The 25,939-nt window shown below is 33.0% G+C and overlaps 1 protein-coding gene and 1 long non-coding RNA gene across 2 annotated transcripts in view; one reads left to right on the forward strand and one right to left on the reverse strand.

Annotated features, from left to right (window-relative positions):
* LOC124364507 overlaps positions 1-10,276 on the forward strand; it is a 39,585-nt gene extending 29,309 nt beyond the window's left edge. Inside the window, exon 3 of the long non-coding RNA XR_006922620.1 lies at positions 10,003-10,276. This is a non-coding gene — a long non-coding RNA (uncharacterized LOC124364507). The remainder of the gene's footprint in view (positions 1-10,002) is intronic.
* Positions 1-25,939, reverse strand: part of LOC124364488 (calcium-binding mitochondrial carrier protein SCaMC-2-A) — a 104,270-nt gene that overhangs the window by 62,663 nt on the left and 15,668 nt on the right. The window contains exons 3-4 of the mRNA XM_046820022.1: positions 24,160-24,247; positions 2,751-2,862 (exon numbers count right to left, since the gene is read on the reverse strand). Coding sequence (XP_046675978.1) covers positions 2,751-2,862; positions 24,160-24,247 — 200 coding nt within the window. The remainder of the gene's footprint in view (positions 1-2,750; positions 2,863-24,159; positions 24,248-25,939) is intronic.

The following is a 25,939-nucleotide window of genomic DNA, read 5'->3' on the forward strand; positions in this document are numbered from 1 at the left end:
TTATTATTAAGGGCAATGATGCCAACCAAGACAAATTTCAATCTTTAAGAAAATGCCATACTTGCTACATACAATGTCTAGATAAAACCGAGTTTAAAATGTTCAAAGTTCGAGTCAACAAGAAAATAGGGGATGAAAGTTATGTCTCCTATTCCTATGAAGACAATGAGATCATTGTCAATCTTGACAAAGCAATATTAGCAGCATATGAAACAAACTCGGGATAGTAGATATTACAGTGGGAAGTTTGGCACATAGTTACAGGTCTCACAACATTGCAGATTCTAAGTTATGGTACTCATGGACATTTGAAAACCATGAGAATACTTTATAAAAACAACTAGAAAAAAGAAGGAATTAATCTTAAGTTCATTTCCATATATTCTTATAATTAAGTAATAGATATTTGCATAATTCAGGTATGTATATTTCTTTTTTATTCTCAAATTGCTTATTAATTGGACCCACTCTATGATAGGGTACAGCCAAAAAAATAAGAATGCTTTTACTTTATAAATTGTGTAAAATGTATTTTGAGATTACAAAGAAATAAATATCTTTGGTTTTGTCATCCCAATACAAGTGTTGTATCATTTTTCTTGTTAATAGTCTGAGAATTTAAATAACTACATTAGTATGAAGTAAACAAATATTTTTTACAGCATGTATTGAATCTATTATTTGAGATGTGAAAAAACACATTACATAACAGTATCCACATCATAATAAAATATAAGATGTTTAAAAAAATCCATAACAGCAAGATTTGTAGGAAATTTAGTTGTGAACACACAAAAGAAAGTATTGGATTTCAGAAAGAAAAGTGGTAATTATTTTTTGTTTACAGAGAAAAGCGCAAAGTGACAAAATTTTACCCGTTTTCAAAATTACTTATTTACAAACAAAAATCTCTACAGAAGTTACAAAAAATCACATTTGGAAAAACTATATTGGCAAGTAGGAACATGAGTTTAAGAAAGTTAAAGACCACTAAACAATAAAAACAAATTATACTTTCGACTGATGTATAATTTAAAGTCTATGACTGGTAATAATCCTTTTATTGGTAAAATAAGAATCAACATTTTCCTAAAAACATAGTATCCATCACTGTATCCGATCTGTTGGTGTCGATCAGATAACTGCCAAAATGCGAACGATACCAACAGATCAGATACAATGATGAATACTACGTTTTTAGGATTAAGAACTAATCTTTAACAGTATAATTTTTACTGTGAATACAATAATCAAGATACGTGATTTCTATCATTCTTTTTTTTTTCAGCATTTAGTTTGGTTATGTTCCGTGTGTTTTTGATATGATAATCCTCGTAACATTTTACTATCAACTTAAAAAACTGTCTTTTTAATTCCTATTCTATTTCTTAATTGTTATAAAAATTACACTTGACTTAGAAATTTGTTAACTAATTTATTGACAAAAAATAAACATAACATACAGTACAATATGTATGTTGAAAGTTATTGTATTTAATAAAGAGTGTTCATTATTGAGTTCATATTCAAGTCTAGTGCAGTTAGTGACATTTCATTTAATACAAACTACACATTATTTTATTTACACAAGAATAACACATTTATTCAGTGAGCTCTTAAAAAGAAACTATTATATATAACATTGAAAACTCAAAGTTATTCAATGCATAAAAAATTTTCTGCACTTAAACACTGACAGAAATGTTTGTACAAGTAGAGGATAATTCCTGGAAGCAGACAAGGGTGAAATCCTCCAGATACGCACAGAGGAAGAAATCTACTTTGAAAAGAAATTAGTACGTCAATATTGAAATTCACCACTGTTACTTGTCTGTTGTGTGAACTTGCTGATTGAAGATGTATTAATCTATGCCCAATGCACTCATTCATCTCTGACAGTTCCTACTTCAGTGCTCTAAGTACCATTGTAAGATAATAACATAAAACGATCACAGAAAAGTGTACGGTTTTCGAACACGTTTTGTAAAATAAATAACTTATGATTTTATAGCAATATGTATTTATAATTCTCCTTCTTTCTCCATAAGAGCTAGTCTTTTAACAACCCTCAGAGGTTCAACTCATTTATATTTTCCTTTCTTCTCAGTTTCCGTTCCATCCCCAGTGATATCATAAATATTGGTATGTTCCTCCTCCTACCAGTCATAATGGCAGAGGAGCCTCCCTCAGATCTAGGCCTGCTGGGATGTCTGGGATTCATGGGGTCTATTTATTGTAATTAATAGTATCTTGAAAATCAACGAATTATCAACAGCCACTATTTTATAGTGACGTGCATAAAAATAAGGCCTGCCATTCGAATGAAATGACATCAACTGTAAACAAAGTGTGATTTCTCGCCATGACAACATACACATACACAAGGCATGGTTAGTTAACTCAAGAAACTCTTCAAAACCTGGGGATCCTTTACATCCCTCTATAGATCTGATCTTACCCCTTAAAGACTTTTTATTTGTTTGGACCTATTAAACAGATTCTACAAGGGACAAAATGGTTATTCAATGAATAAGTTACAAAATTAAGAAGCAAAAGTAGCTTTGAAATCAAATCAAACAAATGTTATACAAAAAGTATACACAAATTAGAAAAACGCCAGAAAAATGGTAAAAGAAAACTCTTTTAAACTGTTTTTTAATAGCAACAGTTTTTCTTATTATTTATTAGATGATCCTCAATAAATCTATACTAACAATACATACAAGATTAATTAAGTTGAGAGAACTTACTGTGGAATGCCTCCAATAGATGATGAGTTCATGAATATCTGTAGAAGGTGCATACAGGAGAAAGTCCCTCCACTCGTTGAAGCTGATCTCCAGGCTGCCATCTTGATCCATTCTGGGCAGAAATAAAGATTAGAAGCTCATGGTCATATTGGCAGTAATTTACACTGCATTTTTTTGAATGAATTTATTCAGAACACTGTTAGTGTTCCTAGTTCACTAAAGAATGTATTGTATGGTTGCATGAGTAAATGAGAGTGTGGTGAACACATTTTAATATTACTATACAATTATTTACAACTGTTGGAGTGGGGTAAGAAAAAGGCAAGTTCGGAAAATATGTTAGACTCATCAGAGATAGATTCATCTGGCAATGCCCATCTTCAAAAAGGTTTTAAAATTGTGATTATCGTTAAAAATCCTCAAACACAAAACCTGTGCTTTAAATCACTGAAGGCAACAGAAAGGTTTAAATGGTGCAGACTTGCACCAGGAACTGTGTGTTGTATAAGAAGAGAAGATTTTTCATTGATAATGATGTAATAATTTTAAGAGGAGATAATTGGTAAGGGAAGGGATGAAATGATGAAAAATGATAACAGAGGAAGTACAAATCCACCAACTGTGAAAAGCAGTACTTCGTCCTGTTGTGGTTTTTTGCAACTCATTGCAAAAGTGAATGGCACAATCAGAGAAAATAAATAGTTCATGGATACAGTTAAGTCATATTCTCTCAGATACTATAGACATGTCTAAATGAAATAGTAAAAGAATTATATATTTCCAAGAGCACTGGAAGACTCAATCACTGATTAGGCAAGTAAATTGGATATATCTATACACTTATTGTAAGAAGAAAAATGGAGAAAAATAGCTGGAAGTTGTAGCTTTATATCAATACTACTCTAGCTAAAGTACACAATATTAACACTTTGACTAACTAGCGACTTAATCTTTAATAATATGAGTGTCATCGGACACCACACTTTGCCCCTTCGATAATGAACGTGTTGTACGAGGGGTGTTCAATAAAGACTGACAGTACTCTTTCAATACCTTTTATATAAAAGTTTAGACTTTAACACTTGTATCTCCCTCGAAGTAGTCGCCGTTTAAAGCCACACACTTGTTCCACCGCCTCTGCCACTCCTTGAAAACATGTTCAAAGCCCTCCTTAGACAGAACCTTCAAAATTGCCTCTAAAGTCTCAATAGCAGCAGTAGCAGTTAGAAAACGCCGGCCTTTGAGCTCCTTTTTGGCCTGAGGATACAGAAAAGTCATTTGGAGCCAAGTCAGAGCTGAAGAGTAGATGTGGCACAGTTTCGATTCCTTTTTTTGGCTAGAAACTGAAGCACAGTATTGGCAATATGGGAGCGAGCATTGTCGTGATGCAGTTTCCAGCGTACGACAAGGTCTAGCCACTTTTTTGGGATGTGATCTTTGATTAGTTACTTCAATACTAAAATGTAGTACTCTCCATTATTGTCTGACCCTATGGTACAGTATCGTTGTACACCATACCACGATAATCAAAGAACGTAATCACCATTGCCTTTGCAGCAGACCTTTGAGCACGATGTTTGTTTGGCGTCAGTCCACCTTTTTCCACCAACTCTGTTGTTTTGTTGCAGAATCATAACAGTAAATCCAACTTTCATCAGCAGTAATAATATTTTTCCACCATGCATAACACACTCTAACCAAAGTTGGCAAATTTCAATGTGATTTTCTTTCTGAACTGGTGTTAACAGGCAAGGTATCCAATAAGCACAGATACGTGACATATTCAAATGATCATGCATGAGTGTATGGACATTGGCAATTGATATATCGAGCATTATAGCAAGCTGTCTAATAGTCAAATGAGGGTCAGTGTGAATCATAACACCCCCAGTGTTGATTGTTTCTTCGGTAAGGGCAGAAACAAGGGCACCAGACCCAACTTCTAACTCACATGATTCCCGTCCATTTTTAAAGTCTTTATGCCCCCTAGAACAGGTTCTTTCACTCATTGCATCTGTAGCACTTTTCCCCAGTTTTTATCGCACACACAAAACTTTATTGCATATGTTTGCTTTGTTTGTTTACATGTACGCTACTGTCAGTCTTTATTGAACACCTCTTGTATACCAGTACAATTCTAGCTAAAGTATACATGTTAACACTGTGACTACCTAGCAACTCAATCTTTAATAGTATGAGTGTTATCGTACACCACTGCTTTGTCCCTTCAATAGCGAACATGTTGTATACCAGTGAATATTTTTATGGCAAAAAAATACAGTACAATTCTAGCTAAAGTATACAATGTTAACACTGTGACTACCTAGCAACTCAATCTTTAATAGTATGAGTGTTATCGTACACCACTACTTTGTCCCTTCAATAGCGAACATGTTGTATACCAGTGATATCATAAATATTGGTATGGCAAAAAAATAAAAAAACTATTTGTTTTTTTTTTTGTTCTAGCTAAAGTATACAATGTTAATTTATATATAATAAAAAGGTTTTAAATCTAATTAGTGTTTTTTCATAACGAAACAAAACTTACTTTCCAAACAACCTTTTTGTTAACTTGCTAGATATCTTACATTTTTATTAATGATTTACAAAGTAAGTTTAAGTGAAATTAAACCTCTAATGTGTATAAATCATAGAATTCAAGTAAAAATTATAATGAAAGAAGAGAATAGTTCTAAATAGGACACAAATTTAAAGTAAAGAAAGTTGGAAATGTTATCAAACCATAAAGATTGTGTTAAACTATGCACACACATGTTGTACCATAGGGAATATAAACACTTTTATAAGTGCAGTGAAAGGAAACCAGGACAGCAACTTCATGCAAAAAATTAATAATTCTTTGATGACTTGGAACACTATAACAATACTGGATTATGCGTGGTTTAGGATAGAAAATAAATATTCTGTGATATAAAACTATTACAGATTTTTTTTCATTTTTTGCACAGTTCAGAAATGGTCAACAATATTATTCTCTGTATTATAATTTAATTTAGTTAATTTGTTTCTATAACCTTAACTCATTGACAGCCAGCTTATAGAGGATATCACTACACAGTAGGTATTTTGTAAAATTTGTGACTGGATCCTTCACCATAACAGTGCACCTATTTCAATTCATCCTATTTTAGCAAACATTTTTTGTCAAAGATGACACAAATTAATTTCGTGAGCATTTCTACAATCCTAATAGTGATTTTTAAAATCTTAAATCTTAAATGTTTGACGTTTGAAATATTAATATGCCATCTTCATCAGTTCATATTCTTGTAGAGTCACAATTGATTAAAACATGAACAAACTGAAAATATGCCAACCAGAAATTTCAGAATCCGTTCAGGCAATTGATATCTGATGACTCCTTATTTCATTGTTCAAAACCATCAGTTGAACTGTTACCCTCTCCAGCCGAAAATTTCTCCCCCAGGTACTTCATCTTCCCAAATAAGGAAATTCTGAGCTTGAGGGTTACTGAACCTGTTCAGGACAGGAAATTGTGTTTTGAAGCATACCAAGTAGCATCAAACCAAGTTACGAGGTGGTATCAGAAAGTTCCCAAACTAGGTCTGCTAATTTTTTTTCTTACCTGGGCTATTATTGGCTGTTATATCTTTCGAAATAAACTCCATTTGAGCTGATACAACGAACCCAGCGTTTTTTACACGACTGGAAAGTGAATTCCGTAAGCTCTTGAGAATTTTTTGTGTTTTTTTTCGTACATCTTCAACACTATCAAAACGGGTGACCTTTCATATGCATTTTTATCTTTAGGAAGAGAGAAAAATTACAAGGGGCTAAATCTGGCCCATAGGCAGGATATGGAATGATAGCCATGTTGTTTTTGGCCAAAAATTGTGTTGTTTTCATGTCGTGGCTGTTGCACAGTTTATGTCTTTCAACAAATCAGGCCTTTTTCAATGCACATTTTCCCTCGAACGCCTCAAAACGTCACAATAAAAATCAGAATTTACTGTAACACCAGGTAATACGAAATCACAATGGACAATGCCTTTTATGTCAAAAAATACCACGAGCATTATTTTTGTTGCACTTCTCGCTCGTCTTGACTTTTTTTGGTCTTGGTCATTCCACACTGATGACTGGTGTTTTGTTTCTGGATCATAACCATAAAAGTAACTTTCATCATCAGTTATGGTCCTGGATATCAATGTGGGGTCACTTTCAGATGTCTTTTGACTTCAATGCACACATCAACAGTCAAAAGCTGAGGCAAAAATTTTGTGGCAACCCAATACATGTCTAGGTTTTTTAGTTAACATTTCTTGACAGCTTCTATATCTAATACAGACACTACTACATAAGTAATTTATTGTCTGACGATGGTGTACATGAATGAGATACCAAATGTTTTCAACAATTTCATCTGTTTTGCTCATGAAAAGCCATCCTGAATGATGATCACCTTCAATTGAAGTTCTGCCAGCCTTGAAATGAGTGTACCACTCAAAAACCTGTGTTCTTCTTGTGTTCAAAAAAGTTGCAAGCTTCTTGAAGCATTTCAAAAGTTTTTGTTGGTGATTTCCTAAGTTTAAAGCAAAACTTGATGCAAGCCCGTTACTCAAATTTATCAACCATCACAAAAATCACTATCTAATGATAACACACAACATCAAAGCAGAACTTGTAGACATCCTAACCACACAACAACGAAACTCAGCACAACGTCTTAACGACTATTGTGGCAACCGCTACCAGTGCGCTAGCTTGTACATTCGCATCCAAAAAAAAATGGTGAATCCGAGAACTTTCTGATACTACCTTGTATTGTGAAACTAGATATTGGTAGTTCACTGATGCCCTATGTAGAGTGGGAAAAGCAAGTAGGCACACCTTTCAGCCACTGCAATAATCGCCAAGGAAACAACAAAAATGATACAGTGACATCATCTTTCCTAAAATTACTTTGTCAAACAAACAACTATGATACAAACAAGGAATGAGAGAGGGGTGCTATTATTTTACTGAGGTTTTGAAGGTGTTTACTTCATCAAGATACAAGTGAATGGTCCCACCTCCCACTTTGGTTGTGACCCGATCTTGAACTTTATATTTAGGTAATGAATGACACATCCACAGACAAACATTTAGAAAATAAATGCACATTCTCTTAAGATGAACATTGGAACTGTACCTTGATCTTAATTACTTAACCAGCTGGGACAAGAGACGAATTATTGCACTTAGATAGATTAAAGGCCATCCTACATGATTCAGATTTGTCTGATGACACAATTACAAATCGTCAGCAAATGTCTAAGAATTGATGAGCTAGTACTCAATCTAAAACCACGAATCTTGGAGCACAGTCCCCACAGCACCCACTACAAGACAAAGGATAATTGATTACAAGAATCACCATGTATTACACTAGAACCCAAAAAATGAACCTGTGGTCTCCCAGCTGCCACTTGCAGATTATCAAACATTATTCAGGCTTGCCATGAAAAGATCTTTTGGAGATGCTTCATTACCATTTATAAACCTGATAGGTTGAAAGAACTAAACAGAATCAGAATAAAATAAAATAACCAAATTATTATTGGGAAAGCTATTAAAGCCATAAAGGATGTTTAATTAAAAGGGATGTTGCAGATGCTGACATTTTATTATACTGAACTCCAACAGCTGATAGCTCTTCTATAAAACTAGTTTGAACCCTTTCATGACTTACATTCAAACATGTGTTTAATATTACACTAAACAAGGTTCTTAAAAATTCACCTATAATTAATTATTAAAATATGAGGTTTTTATAAGATTGCTAATATCAGGAAACAAAGTTTTATGTTTTTGCATTTAGAATAATTAATTAGGTAATATGAGGACTATCCAGAAAGTAAATTAAGTTTTGCTCTGCAGCCGCTAGGGGCAAGATTATCATGGCCATTTTGATGTCTGAGTGTTTCTCCGTTGAGTGGCTATCCGTTGGGCTGTAGGGGTGACGGATGGCGGTGCTCGTGGCGTGCTTGTGGTTAGGCTGTGTGTTTGAGAGAATGAATGTAGCAATAACAAGAAATTATTTAAAAAGTAAATTGTTAATTTAAGTTTTAATTTATCTTTGTTTGAAAATTTTCTACATATTCAGCTGATAAATTTGATTTTTAATTATTATATAGTAGTATATATTTTGGTTAGATTTAAATTTAAAATGGAATTTGTTATAGTTTTAAGGTCATTAAATGTAAATATGTATATATATATATATCTGTATATTATGTGAGGTTGAGTGGTAGAGAGGGCTAAATAGCCCTAACTCCGCCTCTTGAATAAAGGCATATTTCATTTCATTTCATTTCTATCCAGCCATGCTAGTGAGAGGTTGCTGTTGCTCCTTGTTATTTTACAACAGCAGTTTCATATGTATGATGCAATTGAAAACCCCACGAGTTGTGAAGTGCGGTCGGTAATACGGTTACTGCTGGCTAAGCACAATAAACCAATTAAGATTTATCACCAACTCTGTGAAGTTCATGTGAACAATGTGATTACTGACGGTGGAGTGCGTCAGTGGTACATTAGGTTTAAAAATGGCCAAACTAATGTGCACGATGGTGAATGAAGTGGACGGCCAAGCATTGTGACAGATGAAATTGTCTCTGAAGTCGATGAAAAGATTAAAGAAGACTGTCCATTCACAATAACTGAACTCTCACTTAGTTTTTCTAAAATTTCAAGGAGTTTGTTACACGAGATTGTTACACAGAAGTTAGGTTTGACACAGCGCTTTTATAATGACATGGAACTGCGGGAGGGTGTGACTACCTGGTTGAAGCATCAGGCAGCAGAATATTAAAATACTGGAATTTCAAAACTAGTTAATCGCTATATATGCCTAATTTTGTATTATGACTATGTTGAAAATAGTATTTCAGTGTCACTTGTACTTTGTTTGTTTATATCAAAACTGAACCTCGTACAACAGAGGTCTGAAATAATTTGGAAGAGATTTGGTTTCCAGATCTAACTTAACTTTGTACTGTTTGGAAGAAACATAGACATAAAAACAGTTGATTGATTCTAACCTTCAATTACAGAGGAGCTTTTTACCTGCATGAACCATTACCCATTGAAACTGGATGAAAGTACACCCTGCATTTGTTTACAATGGTAAAAAAGTCACTTTGTCTAGATAAGAAAATTTAATTTTGTATTACATATATTACAATATAACAACACAAAATTTCTAATTATTTTTGTTTTTGATTAGGTTCTATTCCCTTACTCTTAAGAAACAATGATGTTGAAGAATGTCAGTACTCCTCAAAGGGTCAAAGAAGAAGGAGAACTGCTATGGCTTAATCCAATAGGTAGTAAATCGGAACCATTACAGTTTTGAAATAAGACTTCCTTTAGCAAATAATTCACACAACATAGTTAGTTCAGTTTATCTTGTAGGTTGCAGGAGACTTGCACATTTTATTGCGTATAAAATAGATTTACTTCATGTTTATAAAATTGAGAAAAATAATAAAATATTCAGCTACGCATTTTTGTAAATTTTTATGCAGTGTTGTGTATTGATTATATGAACTGTATTTATTATATAACAGTATTAAATAATTATAATTTAATTTTAAAATATCATTATATGCTTTACTATATATTTTTTTATGTTGTAAATAAAAGCTTTATATACAGTAAACAATTATTTTAATTGTTAATGCAAGTTCTTAGAAGGTTTCAAATATAAGCTAAGCCGATAGGTTAGGATAAAACAATGTTAATCACTGACCCTGGTGGAAAACATTGAAGTGAGGGTGATGTGTCAGGAAGCCCTGTGTAGTCAGTAATTGTAAAGCATGACACTGCAACTTGTACTGCACCAAGAAAACTGTGTCAAGTCCTTTTACATTTACCTAATATGCACTAAACACATTTAAATGGATAAAAACGAGTATTAAAATGTTTAGTCAATATAATTATGTGTTATAATGATGTGTGGTAACTTTGGAGTCACTTATGTGGAGGCTAACTGCTCTGTAGGGAGGCGTGACCTGGCCCGAGACGGACGAACCTCAATAGGAGAGGTATAACTCATCTAGCTACGCTTTTTGAGTCTGTTTTCATTGCGGCATTGCAGCAGTCTGAGGGTTTTGAAAAGGTGTTGACCCCTTGCACAGATTTTTTATGAGTGGTCCCCTCGGGGACTCTGCAGTGGCAGATCTTGGACACCTGGATAGCCCATCTGATACTGTAAAGATTCTTCATCAAAATGTTCAGGGTATAAATAACAAGATTGATAATTTTCAACTTTTTATTGACACCGAAAATTGTAGATATAATTTGTTTATCTGAACACCACCTGAGAGAGATTTTGAGTTTGAGGTTTTGTCACTGCATGGTTACACTGGTGTTACAGCTTTCTGTAGGAAAATTTATCAAAAGGGAGGTGTTTGCAATTTTTAGTAAGCCTTCAATAAAACACAATGTTTTAGATGTCTCCCGATTTTGTCAGGAGGGTAGGTGTGAGCTTACGGCAGCGATTTTTTCAGTTCAGACAGTTTCCTCTTCTTGTTGTTACCGCTTATAAGCCGAAACCTTTTTTCAGCGTCAGTGCAGAACATGAGATGTTTTATGAATGTTTATCCGATTGCCTCCAAAAAATTATAAATCCAGAAGTTAGAACTGTTGTTGTGGGTGATTTCAATGTTAATCTCTCTGTTGCTGACATGAAAAAGTAGATAGTCTTCTATCCATGATGGCATCTCACGATTTAAGCAATAATAAAGTAAATTCATTTACGAGGGAATTTAAAAACTCCCGGTCCCTAATTGATCACGTATATACTGATCTTTCTGAAGACATTTTCAGTTGCTCTGTCGTGATTAAATGCACTGTCCGATCACCATGCACAAATCTCACATGTCAGGTATTTATCTAGTCCTGATTGCCCTAAGTTTTATGCTTAAGCGATCATTTGTAGAAGATAATGTTCGTATTTTTAGACATCTTCTGGGTGGGGAAACATGGCATGATGTTTACGCAGCTAGAACAATGGATGATAAGATGAGCTTGTTTATGTCCTCTATAGAGTTTTATTTCATTCAGGCTTTTCCTGAGAAAAGGGTTCGGATTCGTGGGGCGTTCTCCCAAATGCCAAAGTGTCTTTAACCCAGGAGCAAAATTGAGCTACGTGATTTGGTTGCGCATTGGTATTATAAAACTAAAGACCTGAGTTCTTCTGATGAGAGAAGAAAACAATACCTTTCTTTGAAGAGGCAATATAGGGCTAGTGTGAGGGAAGCTAAGTCATCTAAAGTTAAACATTTACTGCAGACTTCCTCAAATAAAGTTAAGAACTGTGTGGGACATAGTGAACGAGCATAGAGGTAAGGCAAGAGTTTTGGCAGATATCCCTCGAACCATCAAGGATAGTAAAGGAGTCATTATTAGGGATCCGAAGGACGTTTCTAACTTGTTCAATGATTTCTTCATTAATGTGTCGAATGCAAGTTCATCTTCCATATCCGTGTCTCTTCTTCAACAACAATCATGTGCAGGGGTGTCTTCATTTTTTCTTTTTCACCTGTTTCTGAAGTGGAAGTATCTGACATCATCAGATCTATAAAAGCCAAAGGCTTCTTCTGGCTTCGACAATATATCATCGAAGCTTCTTAAATCATGTACGGAGTATTTTGTTAGGCCACTTGCTCATTTGATAAATTTTTCGTTTGAAAATGGCCTGTTTCCTGACATTTTAAAGTTGTCTATAGTGAAGCCGTTACATAAAAGGGGACTGGTTGAGGAACTTGATAATTTCAGGCCTATTTCGATTGGATCGACATTTTCTAAGGTGTTTGAGAAGGCAGTTTTGATAAGGTTAACGGCTTTCCTGGAGGAGTAATAAAGTTATGTTTGACAAACAGTTTGGCTTTGTCAAGGGGAGGCTCAACTGTGAAGGCAATGTTTGCTCTCTTGGATAAAGTTGTTAAAGCTCTTGATGAAGGACAGTTTTCTACTGGTATCTTTTTTGATTTGAGAAAAGCATTTGACATGGTTTCGCATGAACTTCTTTTGCAAAAGCTTGACAGAGTGGGTGTGCGTGGCTTGGCAAATCAATGGCTGTCATCTTTCTTGAGTCAGCGTAGACAAGTTGTGGAAAATTCCATACGTTGACGTAAATACTAGGAAAAGATGCTTTTCTGACGAGCAGATTGTCAAGACGGGTGTGCCACAGGGCTCCATACTTGGACCCTTCCTCTTTATTTTGTATGTGAATGACCTCAGCAGTTGTGTTTTCGAGGGGCTTGTTGTGTTTGTTTGCTGACGACACATCACTTGTAATTGATGAGTCTTGTCGTTTCAATATGGAGATAAAATACGTTTGTTCAGTGTAATTCAATAGTCCAGTGGTTTCAGAGTAATGGTTTGGCCGTGAATAATGATATAAAACTACATTGCTAGATTTTTCAATTTCATCAAGACGCAATGACTCTTTGAGTGTTTGGGTTGGCGATACAGAGTTTGTTCTGAGCAAATGGTCAAGATTTTAGGCCTAATTGTCGATAGGAATCTTAGCTTCTCCTTTCATGTAAATCATGTCGCACGTAAAGTCTGTGCTGGTATTTTTGTTCTTCGTAGACTTTCATCTTTCACGGGCACCGATGTGCTTCTAACTTCATATTTTGCATTAGTTTATCCCTACCTTTCATACGCTGTTGAAATTTGGGGTTTTGAAAATTGCAGAACAAACCATGTCTTTCTTTTGCAGAAGAAAGCGGTGAGAGCTATTGCTGGCATCCGTCAATCAGAATCCTGCAAAATCACACTTTAAGAACTTCAATCTGCTTACTTTTCCAAGTATATATATTTACCACACATTGGTCTTTTTTTAAGCAAAACCAGGGGCATTTTCGAGTCACTAATTCCGCAGTCCGGACACTGTCTCAGGAATAGCAACAAATTAAATATTCCCCCCCATGCAACCTCTTTTTTTCAAACATCACTGTTTTTATAATGCCGTAATTTTTTATAATTCTCTTCCTGTGGACCTAAAGAATGTAAATGATATAATGGTCTTTAAGAGAACACTGAAGGCTTTTTTAATAGAAAAATGTTTCTACACCCTCAGTGAATTTATTGGAAATAAATAGTCTGTATGATGTAAAATTAATTAGTTTTAATAATTGATTAATTATAATATATAAATATTAATAATTGATTAATAAATAATTTTATAGATACAAAACTGTTCATGTGTTTTTTTTTAAATATTTATGACGCAATCCAATGCATGTTACATGTCTGATGGAAATAAAGGATATTTGATTTGATTTGATTTGAATAGATTTAATAAGCTGAAAACTACTAGACGCAATCTAGTAGAGCCTGAGAGATTTACTATCCTTTCCAAATATTTGACCATTCCAAAGTTGGTTCAAGTTCCAATATTTTTAAAGACTTACATGACCGTACTATAAAATTAGGGAATTGCAAAAAAAAAAAAAAAATATATAAATAGAGAATTTGTGTTTATGCTCTTTTACAAACATGAAACTCTAAAAAAAAAATATTAAGAGCCGGCTTCAACTGTAGCCATCTTGATTATAAGCCCACATAAGAATAATGCACTTTTATAACCTTATTTTTACTCATAGAATAATAGAGGTGTCTCATTTTAAACATATAATTAATACGTATTCACACACTTTTTATACTTCTCAGTCATTTTTTGGTTGTTTACAAAAAACTCACACTTTTTGTACTTTATAAATGAAATAACCAAAAAGTATACACTTTACAAAAGAACTAAAGACATTTGGAAGTGATTAATCTCAACATAATGTTATGATTAAAAATAAAGGTTTAAAAGTGCAAGAAGTTTAAATGTTGAATCTAGCATCTAGAATCTAAGATATCATTCTGACATTAAAGACACCTAGACTACAAAATATAGTGTAATGTAGGTGAAGAGGTATTCTCAATGTCTCATCAAGTACACAACTGAGTGCATTACGATGTTTTAGACACAATCTCTAAGCACAGTGAAGCAACCGAGTTTACTACACATAATGTAGCTATGGTGGGAAGGGTTGATTCAATGTGAATGTTCAGTTCAACTCCAGTTCACCTTCCTCTTAGTGCAGTGTCTGGTATCTGATGCTGTCACAGACTTGACTCCCGGAATCTGGAGTCATGTTCTTCTGAAGAGATCCAAAAAAGTCGGTGACGAAGAAGCTCAACATGAACTCTTTATATTGTTTCAACACCAGAAAAACCTACCAATGACTACTATGAAATTTTTATGTGATAAGTTTGACAAACAACTAATTTATTATGATGCTTGACTTTTGTCATAGTCAGTGCAATAGTTATTGTTCTGTTTATCTTTAAAGTATCCTTAACTAGTTTTAGGGTTTGGCACCAAAAGAAATTTGTTGCCAAATAATTTGTTATTTGTTATCAAATAAAAATTGACGGCAAATGTTGTTGCTTCATCAACTCTAAATCTTTAAATTGTGATCCTCTCTTTTTGCATCTTTCTTTGCAATACAGAAACAACACAATAAACATTTTCACTGATATCCAGGCACCATTATGGTATTAAACTGACGTTTGTTTAACTTAATGTGATAGCCTTCATATTGTTTTTATCTTGGTAAGACAATCATTCCTAGTTTGGTTCCAGGTCATAAATATATCATAGGAAATGAAAGGGTTAACTAGAGATCACTTTGAAATCTTTGGCACTTTGGAAAGAGATTGTAAAAATTCCTCTGAAAGACCTGATAGAGTTTTGTAGGACTTTGAAAACTGTAAATTACTGGTGGTTCATTTCAAACATCCAAGGTCAAGAAATGTTTCCTGTTCGAGTAAAAAAGTGTTGATATTGTTTCAAATGGTATAACATAGTAAGTTTGTTGTTACAAAATTTGTTGCTTGAAGGGACTCCCATACAGGAAGTATTCTCTTTAAATGTTCAATACACCAAAAGTTAGTTACCATTCACTAAAGAAAATATCTTACTTTCTTTTATCAGCAATTGTTTGAAAACTAACAGGAAAGATACTTTTATTATCACTCAACATAGTGACAGTTTATTTCTCTGCACGTAATTATACTGTGCAAAAACGTTTGCTCCCACATTAAAACCAAATAAGGAATCTTGAACCCCTTTTAAACTTAATGCCCTTTAAACCTGTCTTTTTTTCTGTGCCAAGAAATGACATTGGATGCATATAGCACAAAATTACACAAAACTCTAATGCTTAGCTACCACATATGTATAGTATTAGTTTACAAGGTAATTGGCTTACATATATTTTAATCAATTATGTAAAGCATAGCTATAATATTCATTTGAACAAAAGTTTTGATCAATATATATAATCTCAAATTTTATAATAATTAAATATACTATAAAAGTATGAGATATCTACATAATTTACCAATTAATAATATTTAATTATTGTAACAGATTTGCTAAAGTTTAAAAAAGTAACTGACTATTTAATGAAATTATGTCAACACTGATGGATTTTTTTACAAAAATTATTAAATAACTAAACTAGAATATAATTTAAGCTCAATTATTATGTTATACAAGAATTAAATCATAATACTACTACAGTTTAGTACACTTGATTAAGCTAAATCCTATTTATGTTTAAAATATTTTTCACTTAATATTAGTAATAATTTTCTTTGTGTTGAAATTACGCTATTCCTTGTAACTTGTCATTACTACGACTGTAAGCAAGGTGAAATGCACACTACAACTTATTTCAAATTTTGTAGCAAAATCATTAATAAAGATGTAGACCATCTTCAGTTAGGTTATAATAGAAGACATATATATATCAAACTTGGCAATTGATATCTAAAGTGCTGCTTTTTTATTTATTATATTTTACATTGATATTTTCACTTTGTAGTCTCATTATTAAACTGAGTACACAACAATGAAACTGCCTTTATACATAAGACACCTGCTTACCATAAGGTTTCACTATGATACCTACACTCCTTTCAGAGATGATCAGCTGGCCCTTGCCTTGAAATTGAATATGGTTTAATTTATTTTCATGATTGAGTTGAAGAAGCCTCTTTTCATCAATTCTATTATACTATCATATTTTATCATATTTTATACTATCATAACTGTCAATTAAAAGAGTTTGTCAGATAATATGAAACAAGAAGCTTCTTTTGCTTGTTTAATGTTTTTAATGTTTAAAATATCAGATTACTGTTTAAGATTCAATTGCAATTGTAAAAGTGTTAATACTCTGGTTCTTATGTTATTCCTTTACATTGGCTACTTAAATTCAATAACTATAATTAATTTAGTGAGTATGAATTTTTTAAATCTTTTTCATAGACAACATTTTGAATGCGTATGAATTAGAATGGTGACTGCCACGAGTTGAAATTAATTAAGTTGATAAGTTTCTTAAATAAAACTATCTGTCATACATACAAAGGAAAAACAGAATTCCTTAACCATTTTCAAAATCCACATTATATTACATGCCTGATATAAATGTTTTATTCATGTATACACAAGTCTTCTTTAAATTAATGTGTATAAGATCATAATGAATTATATTTTATTCTAATGATTAACAAAATATAAATTTTACAACATAACTAATGCATTATTAATAAAACCTATAGTAGTGACTTGTATTTTTATGTTTTAACTTTAACAGAATAAGATTACCAAAACAATTATGAAATATAAAAATATGTTAAGTTGTATATCAGCACAGGTATTGCCAAGTGTAAATAAACTCTTACATCAGGTTTTACTTATGTTTATAATGCACTAAACATTTTTCATTTTTGATAAAAACTCAAATATATTCTGTACCGAATGGACGAAACACATGGGGTTGGATACAGTTGAGGTTGTAGTAATGAATACTCGATTATCAAAGTTTACTTATATGTTTGATTGTGGGAAATAAACGTAAAAGTACCACTTCTAGATGTTAAAAATAAAATAATGTATTGCCACATTGCTGTCAAATAGAGCGATAATGAACTAAATGATATCATGGGAGTGGGCCTAATGGTTCCAATGTTCTATGGGAATTTTGCATATAAACTTAATAATTATAAAACTTTAAAATTGACTTCCCTTCACATTGATGTCGACTCACAAGCGTGGGTATCAGCATCTTGGCTCGACATTGCAGCTTTAGTCGGAAAAAGTGAAGATTAGTAAATTAGAAGTCTAAAGGCACTTGACGTTGTAATCATGGCGCGCAAGATGTTGTTCGGCAGCAGGAACGACAGCTACCAAGATTACGAGAGAAAAAATTAATACTCGTGCCAATTAGGTTATTAATCCGTCAAGAATTATTTCCAAGAACATTGGATGTAACTTATATTAACCAGTAACAAGTAACAGGGTTGCAAAAGTATGTATTATATAAAATACAACTAAATAACGGTATAAGTCTTATCATACTATATTTATATATAAAAATTACTAGTTGTAATAAGCTACACAATTGTTAAGTATCAAAAAGTAAAAAATCACTGAAACAAATCCAAAATAAAACACTGCATGGCATTCTTCATTCACAACAATAACTAACTATGTCAGTGCCATCAGCTAGCTGCTCACAAAGTTGTAACAAACATTCCATGCAACTTAACAGTCAAAAATAAATATACCTTTTATGTGTGGTTTATGGATATCAACGTTAGAACAGCTTTAGCAAAACATGATAGTTAAATTGAAAAGTTATATTAATAAATTGATACTACAATGAAGCTGTATGGTCAAATCGCCCATGATGTATGATGTCACCAGAACAGCAACATCCGTGTGAAAAAAGTTAATAATCTCCAAGTACTAGAAGAGAATTATTACTTAACAATAAAATTCTGGTAATTTATTTCCGAGATGTTGGATTCAGCTTCCACATTGTTTTTACAGTTAAAACTAAAGTTATTTTTTTATTGTAATGAGTACTTTCATTTTGAGATAGAAATAGTTTTGTCTTAATAAGTTAAATAATAATATTATCATTTATAGAAACTGAAATTAACTTCCCAATCATGTTAACGCCCTTGGTGAATCACTACTATCTAATTTTGACACTTGAGTCACCACACTGCTTGGCATTGAAAAGTCTTATCTGCAAGATATGTGTATTGTCACTGATTCAATATGCTCTCAACCAGAATCTGAATTGTAAAAATGAAATGTTTTTCCAGGAGCAAAAATAATTAATTAAATTATTTATTTTATTTTAAAAAGAAATATATTTCTTTATTGTTAAGAACTTACTTCAATAATAATATTGATATACTTTTAAAGCTTAATTTACATTGTTATGATATTATTTTTATCACAACTAATGTCTATTTTAAACTTTTTATTCAAGTTACATCATTAATACATATTTTTATCATATACCTACTCTTAATTATTTATCATACTAAAAACAAATTATACATTCCACACTACTAATTATCACTAGGGGGACACTCCTTATCATTTCACTGGACAACCTTCACAGCTACAAACATGTTTCTTCGGCTTAAGCATCTGTTATTTATCTGGTAGACTAATATTTGTAGATGGAACGGATATCACATTTAGATTTTCCTCAATGCAAAAGACACATTCAGATACACAAGTAACTTTGAAATTCCTACCAATTTGATGCAATGTTTAAACACTTATATATATATTGTTGGTTGAAATGTCCCTAACAACACTGTTACACTCAACCTTTGAGCTCTAAGGTTGCTATGCTTATGATTTCCTCTTTCTACCTTCCTGACAGACTTCATGCTCTCTCTAACATATTATAATCTAAAACCCTTATCAGAAACAGCACAATCACGATAAATTAACCCTTAAATAGGGTTTTTATTCAATTCTCAAATAAATTCTGAAATTTGTCCTGGAATTGTCGATTCCAGATGATGCCCTTGGAATATGTCATGAATTAGCAAAATAAGATAGGCTTTACAGAGATTTGTTTTTCTTCCAAATTGGTCTATGAAATTTTGGACAAATTTCAGGATTTATTTGAGAATTGAATAAAAACCCTATTTAAGGGTTAATTTATCGTGATTGTGCTGTTTCTGATAAGGGTTTTAGATCATCTCTGGAAACTCCATATCTACATCACTGCTCCAAGACAGGTTTGATCAAACCTTCAACAGGAGTCATCCAGAATCTCCTCAGCATGGACAACAAAATATCCTTAGGCCAGTCATTATCACTGGGAGAATACTCCTCTGCAACACTACTTCAGAACAGGTTTTATCAAACCTTTGATTTGTTATCAGCGGCAGACACCTTACATCACACATTCACAGTGAGAGTAGTCAGTCTCTCTCAGTATAGACCAGCAGTGAAGGTGTTAACTACATATGTATTGTACCTAGACAGTTATTGTACAGTAGTTCCACATGTTGACTGTACTTGGTTTCACTCAGTATAAAGCCGCAGTGAATGGGTAAACAGGTGATTCACAGAATCTCTGTAGCATGGACAACAACATGTCCTGAGGCCAGTTGTTGACATTGAGAAAAAATCCTTCTCAGTACTCTGTAGGAAATAAAAGCACAGGAAAAACTTATAAAAATCATAAGTAAACTTGTATGTTATCGCAGCACTATCCTCAAATACACCTAATATGAATGACTGGCACAAAATAAAGAGTCTGGTTTACACAGTAGAGTTTTTGAAACTTTACTTAGCAGTATACAGCAATTCCAGCCTTGGATTTGATTTGTTTAGCGAAAACCATTACAGGTAGATTTCGTAACTCGTGTGGTAAGAGTCAGACTATTTTTAAATACCTGATAACACATTCAGTAATTCCAATCATTAAAAAGATATAAAACAAATCAGCCAACAGCCAAGTGGAACTACTAAACTATCTTGTAATATGTTGATCATTTAAAAATTGCATATAAATTAGGAAAGCTTTTTATGAACACAGTATTTACTATGAAGGTAATTAATTGATAATACAAAATATAATCTACTCTATTTCATTTCTATGTAAAAGTTTTGCTGACTAGCAAGAACATTTTAATTGCTTTAAAAAATATACAGGGTTTGTCCGGAAAGTAATAGGACTGATTTTCTTTTGCCGAGACTGTACTTCGGAGCGTGCGCGCAACGACTGGATTCGGTAGAGGGTGTTCCTAGCTAACGAACAAGCGGCTGGTCAGTTGTCTCCGAGCACCTGAAGAGTCAGAACAGGCATTTTCAAGTGACGTGTTTTTGTGAGTGGTGCAAGCTGAAAATGCAGCGTTCGTTAGAGAAGAGGTACACGATTAGATTCAGTGTGAAACTCGGTAAATCTGCGGCAGAGACATTTGATATAATCAAGCAGGCTTACCCAGATGTTGCTTTAGCAAGAAGTGGTGTGTTTCGGTGGCACCAGGCCTTTTTGGAGGGCCGGGAAGAGGTCGCTGATGAAGACCTTGCTGGAAGACCTTCGACTTCGACAAACACCGACAATGTGACTCGTGTGCGCAAAGTTTTGAACTCAGACTGTCGACTAAGTATTCATTTAATTGCCCAGATGTTACATTTACCGAAATCTGTCGTTCATGAAATTGTGACGGAGCATTTGAACATGCGCAAAGTGTGTGCGAAGATGGTCCCAAAAGTGCTCACTGGCGACCAGAAATTGCGGCTCACACCGTCTTTCTTGTGAATAGCTACCTGACCAAGGCCGGCATCCCAACTCTTCCACAGCCGCCCTACAGCCCAGATGTGGCCCCCCCCAGACTTTTTTTGTTTTCTCGCCTAAAAAGGCAAGCATTTTGAGACGACAAAGGAGATATAAGCAGCTTGTACCGCGGCTCTCAAGGCTATTCCGGAGAATGGCTTCTGTGACGCCTTCAATGCTTGGAAATCGCGCTGGCAGCGCTGCATCGACGCAGAAGGAGCCTATCTTGAAAGTTTTTAAAGAATTGTAACGATTTGCTCAATACATTTTTTTTAATTGACTCAGTCCTATTACTTTCCGGACAAACCCTGTATGTCATCTGAAATAGAACATTTTGTTTATGATTTTCACCTTGTTGAAGCTAACCATGGGCTTTCTTAGATTTTGGTGTTTTGTACATATCTTGATTGAAAGCACAAAAGATGGCATATACATGTGGATTTTATTTCTTAAAGGCCTCATAATTAATCAAATAAAATCAAAATCATTTTTATTGTCATACAAATCAGAAGGATCATTGACATAGTCATAAAATGAGGCCTAGTGATAGCCATGACCATATTAATGTTAACACACAAATTGGAATGTTAAGGTGCTAGTTATAAAATAAGAAAATGAAAATATGTTGGACGACCAATATGGATTGGATAAAATGTATTGATGAACGTCACACTGTTAGATCTAAAAGAGTATAATTTTAAATTATTTAGAATGTTATAGATTTCATGCAAAGGAACTCTTCCAGCAAGTAGAAAAGATTGTCCAAAAGCCACAAATAATATTTTCTAAGAAACTGTTTTGATCATATTTTTGGACTGACTATAGCAGATGATTGTATACTTTCAAGGAAATTACTGAGTGATTATTTTTTATTTTGGTTAACCTGTTATGATCAATTAATACCAAACTCTTATGCCTTGTACTATAGGATTGATTATCACTAAGGGGTTTTAAAAGGGGTTTAAAATTAAAAGGGATTTTTAAGAATATATTTCATTTAATCGAAAATATACAGATTCATGACAGTTTGAATTATTTTTAATCTTTAAAAAGAGGTTTACAACGCTCTGAAGATGACTTGTTTCAAGATAATGACATATCTGTTGATAGGCCAAAGCCTCTAATAGTTTTACCAAGACCGGGGGACAACAGAGATGGGTTGGTAACTCTCTGGTTTACTGGTTTACTTTATGTTCTTTTTTTTCAAAATAGGACAGACTCAAGAGATTTTCATTTCGTCAGGGAAATAACTATCTATAAAACACAGATCAAAACAAAAGGTGAGAGGGCCCATTAGTTATTTGTAAATTTGATTATCGTTAAAGGTGAAATTGTATATATACTTACAAAATTACAAGTTTGCACTGGTCTGATTCAGGAAAAACAGGCTCATACAAACTCTGTAGCTTAATAGCGGATTGGCATTGAAAGGGGAGTTTAATATTGGATTATTAAATATTAAACACTTACCATAAAAAACTAATAAAGTAAGATTAAGATAAAAATAAAAATACTAACATTTTGTTAAAACTAATATTTATTCAATTTTGCCACAATGCACACTATATTATTGAAACATTTCATACAACTTAAATTTAAATCTCTTAGACCTCTAATAGCTCTTTCAGACAATAAAAAAACATCAGTCTCCACGTTATATGCTAATTTTATGTGGAGAAAGGTTTAAAACTTTAGTGCAGCTCTGTACTGATGATCTTAAATAGTTTAACACCACAGCACACACTATGGCTGTGTGTTATTAAGGGAAAGGTAAGACAAACAACACAAAAGCAACAAAAAATGAAAATGCAGTTATAAAAACATCTGAATTGTCAATACATTACCAATTCATGAATAATAAAGACAGAAATAAGTCAGCGTTACATAAACAAAAAAATATCATCAACTTGTGCCTTTAATTCAAATTTTAAACTCTCCTGAAGAAGTATTTAAGTTTTAACTGTTTCCCAAGCATTCACTACAGATGCATGCTAGCTAAGATGGTAGTATTCTAGCATGGTAGTGCTGCTCTGTGGTGGTTACTATTGAAACTTACTAACCCCCTTAGTTACACAGTGTCAGATTACTAAGACGAAAACATATTTAACAAATTGTTATATTTATTTTACAGCGAGAATAAGTCATGAGGCTTGTGTAATAAAGGAATTGGTTACATATAAGTGATTGGAAGATAATGATTGTTTTCATGTCCCTATAGGCAATAATTTTATATATCCTTTAGATAATAATACATAGAGCAAAACACATGCGTGTAGCCATTGCCATTACTTATAAACTGTGATTTTAAAAAAGAATATATACACATTATAGTAAAAAGTAAATTAGTCTCCCCAATTTTAACATTTTTCACAATGTATTTTATTAACCATGTTTCCACACTGTTAGCTGAATTAAATAGATCTAGTTTATTCAGACTAATAAATAGAGAGGTGTATTAGCTGTTGTTGTCTATTATCAGTACTATTATTAAGTATCCAGTTGGGAAGTTTTCAATCATAAAATTTCACACAATACATGCAATCTTTAATCATCTACAATGCATTAATCTAGACTACTTTTTGGAATAGGTTATATATATTTAGGTTTTTCTACTTTCCAAGGATAAATAAGGTAAACACAAATGAATGGAGACAATATGAATGTTAAAGCAACAAACCAACGCACATGCAGGTAAGACTAAGGACTACCTTTGCAACAGGTTCTTGGCCTCACGTCGCTCAATCTCAACACCAAGCTCTTTGAACGCCCTTATTAGTTCCTCCAAGTCTATCTTCCCTGTTTACACATAACCAAATCACATGTCAACACACATCTAATCTAGAGACCATTATTAAAGCATTTTTTCAACTACTGTCAATCTACATTAAGCGTCAAATGATTTTAAATCTAGTGTATATTAACATGTTTTTATTTCCTTGTTTTATTGTCCTGGCACCTTGGGTCTATTAAATGAGAGAAAGTACCCGAACTTTGGACCAACAGCAGGACCAGATTGGTAACTTTCGGTTATTAGTCAGACATCTAATGACTTAGCCAACGTGACAAGGAATAATGCCACTAATGTAATAAAAACCATAAATTTTAATACACAAATAATGGTTGAAAATTAAGTACATTAATATTTTCGAATAAAAAGTAAAACTGGGTTGATTTTATTTTTATTAGAAAATACACAAACTATTTATCTAAATCACAGGCATTAGAAAATCACCATCATGTAAAAGAAATCTGTTACCACAGACGTATTCGTTACATAATTCCATATGTAACATCTGAATCCTTGAGAGGTGTTACAATCTATGGACGAGTAATATCATAAAGAAAACAATTACACAAGTGCACATTACCATTTATTAAACTCTCATATCCACTTTAAACATAGATATTTAATCACTCATCATATTTTTCCAATGAATTTTATAAATTTTACAATAATGTCAGCATATATATTTTTTCACAATAAGAAATCAACTGACTGATAACACCATACAATCAAAGGACTCAAAAGCATTTGAATGACAAAAACATATAATGAATGCTACCAGTGTTGTAATGAAATTTATGTGATTCCAGAGAAACAAGGAATGACATATGCACCTGTGAACTGATGATTGTCTAAATCTATATATATAAAAATGAATGTTTGTATGTTTGTCCTTTATGGAATCGTGAACTATTGGACCGATCATGATGAAAATTTGTACGTATATGTATTTTTCCACGGAGAAGGTTTATAAGCTATGCCCATCCCTTTCCCGATTCAGGATTCCGCCCCACTGGTTACAGAAATACCCATAAGAAATGCATTGCAGCAAACATATGTTAACGTCTTTTTCAAATTTTTAATCAGCTGTTCTTTGTAAACATATATTACACTTATAGTTTTAAAGCATAGAGTAAGCTTAAGAGAAACGACAAATTTTGTTTAAACTGTTTTTGCAATCACTGTTAAACATAGACTTTACTATCCAGATAATACAATTCAAATTTGACGTAAAAATTCACCTTTAACTGCAATATTTATTTAATATAAACCATGCTCATGCTTGATCAGAAGAGTAATGCAGATATCATAATTACTATCTTACGTTGGCTACAAATATAAAGAATGTTATAAAATCAACCTTAGTTGTTTTTTTTGACAGAAGTATGGTTCTCAAAACTCCGTGTGTACATATTCTCTCGATCGAGACAACAAAGCAAGCTCAATCGTGGCATCGGAGATATAACTAATTTAATCTAAAATTTATTATAGTAAAAAAAAAAATTTACTAAGTAATATAAGGACTTCGGTTCTTAAGATTTGCGTGCGAAGCCGTGGGTAACAGCTAGATAGAGGCAGGAATATGGTACATAACTTCATAATACGCCCAAGAGGCTCACGATGGAACGACTATCAATTATCTCAGCAATGTTTAGAATGTGATAGAAAAAGAATAAATGAATATAGTGTACTGTTTTCAACGG

Source organism: Homalodisca vitripennis, chromosome 1 (genome assembly GCF_021130785.1).
Source record: "Homalodisca vitripennis isolate AUS2020 chromosome 1, UT_GWSS_2.1, whole genome shotgun sequence".
Taxonomy (NCBI): domain Eukaryota; kingdom Metazoa; phylum Arthropoda; class Insecta; order Hemiptera; family Cicadellidae; genus Homalodisca; species Homalodisca vitripennis.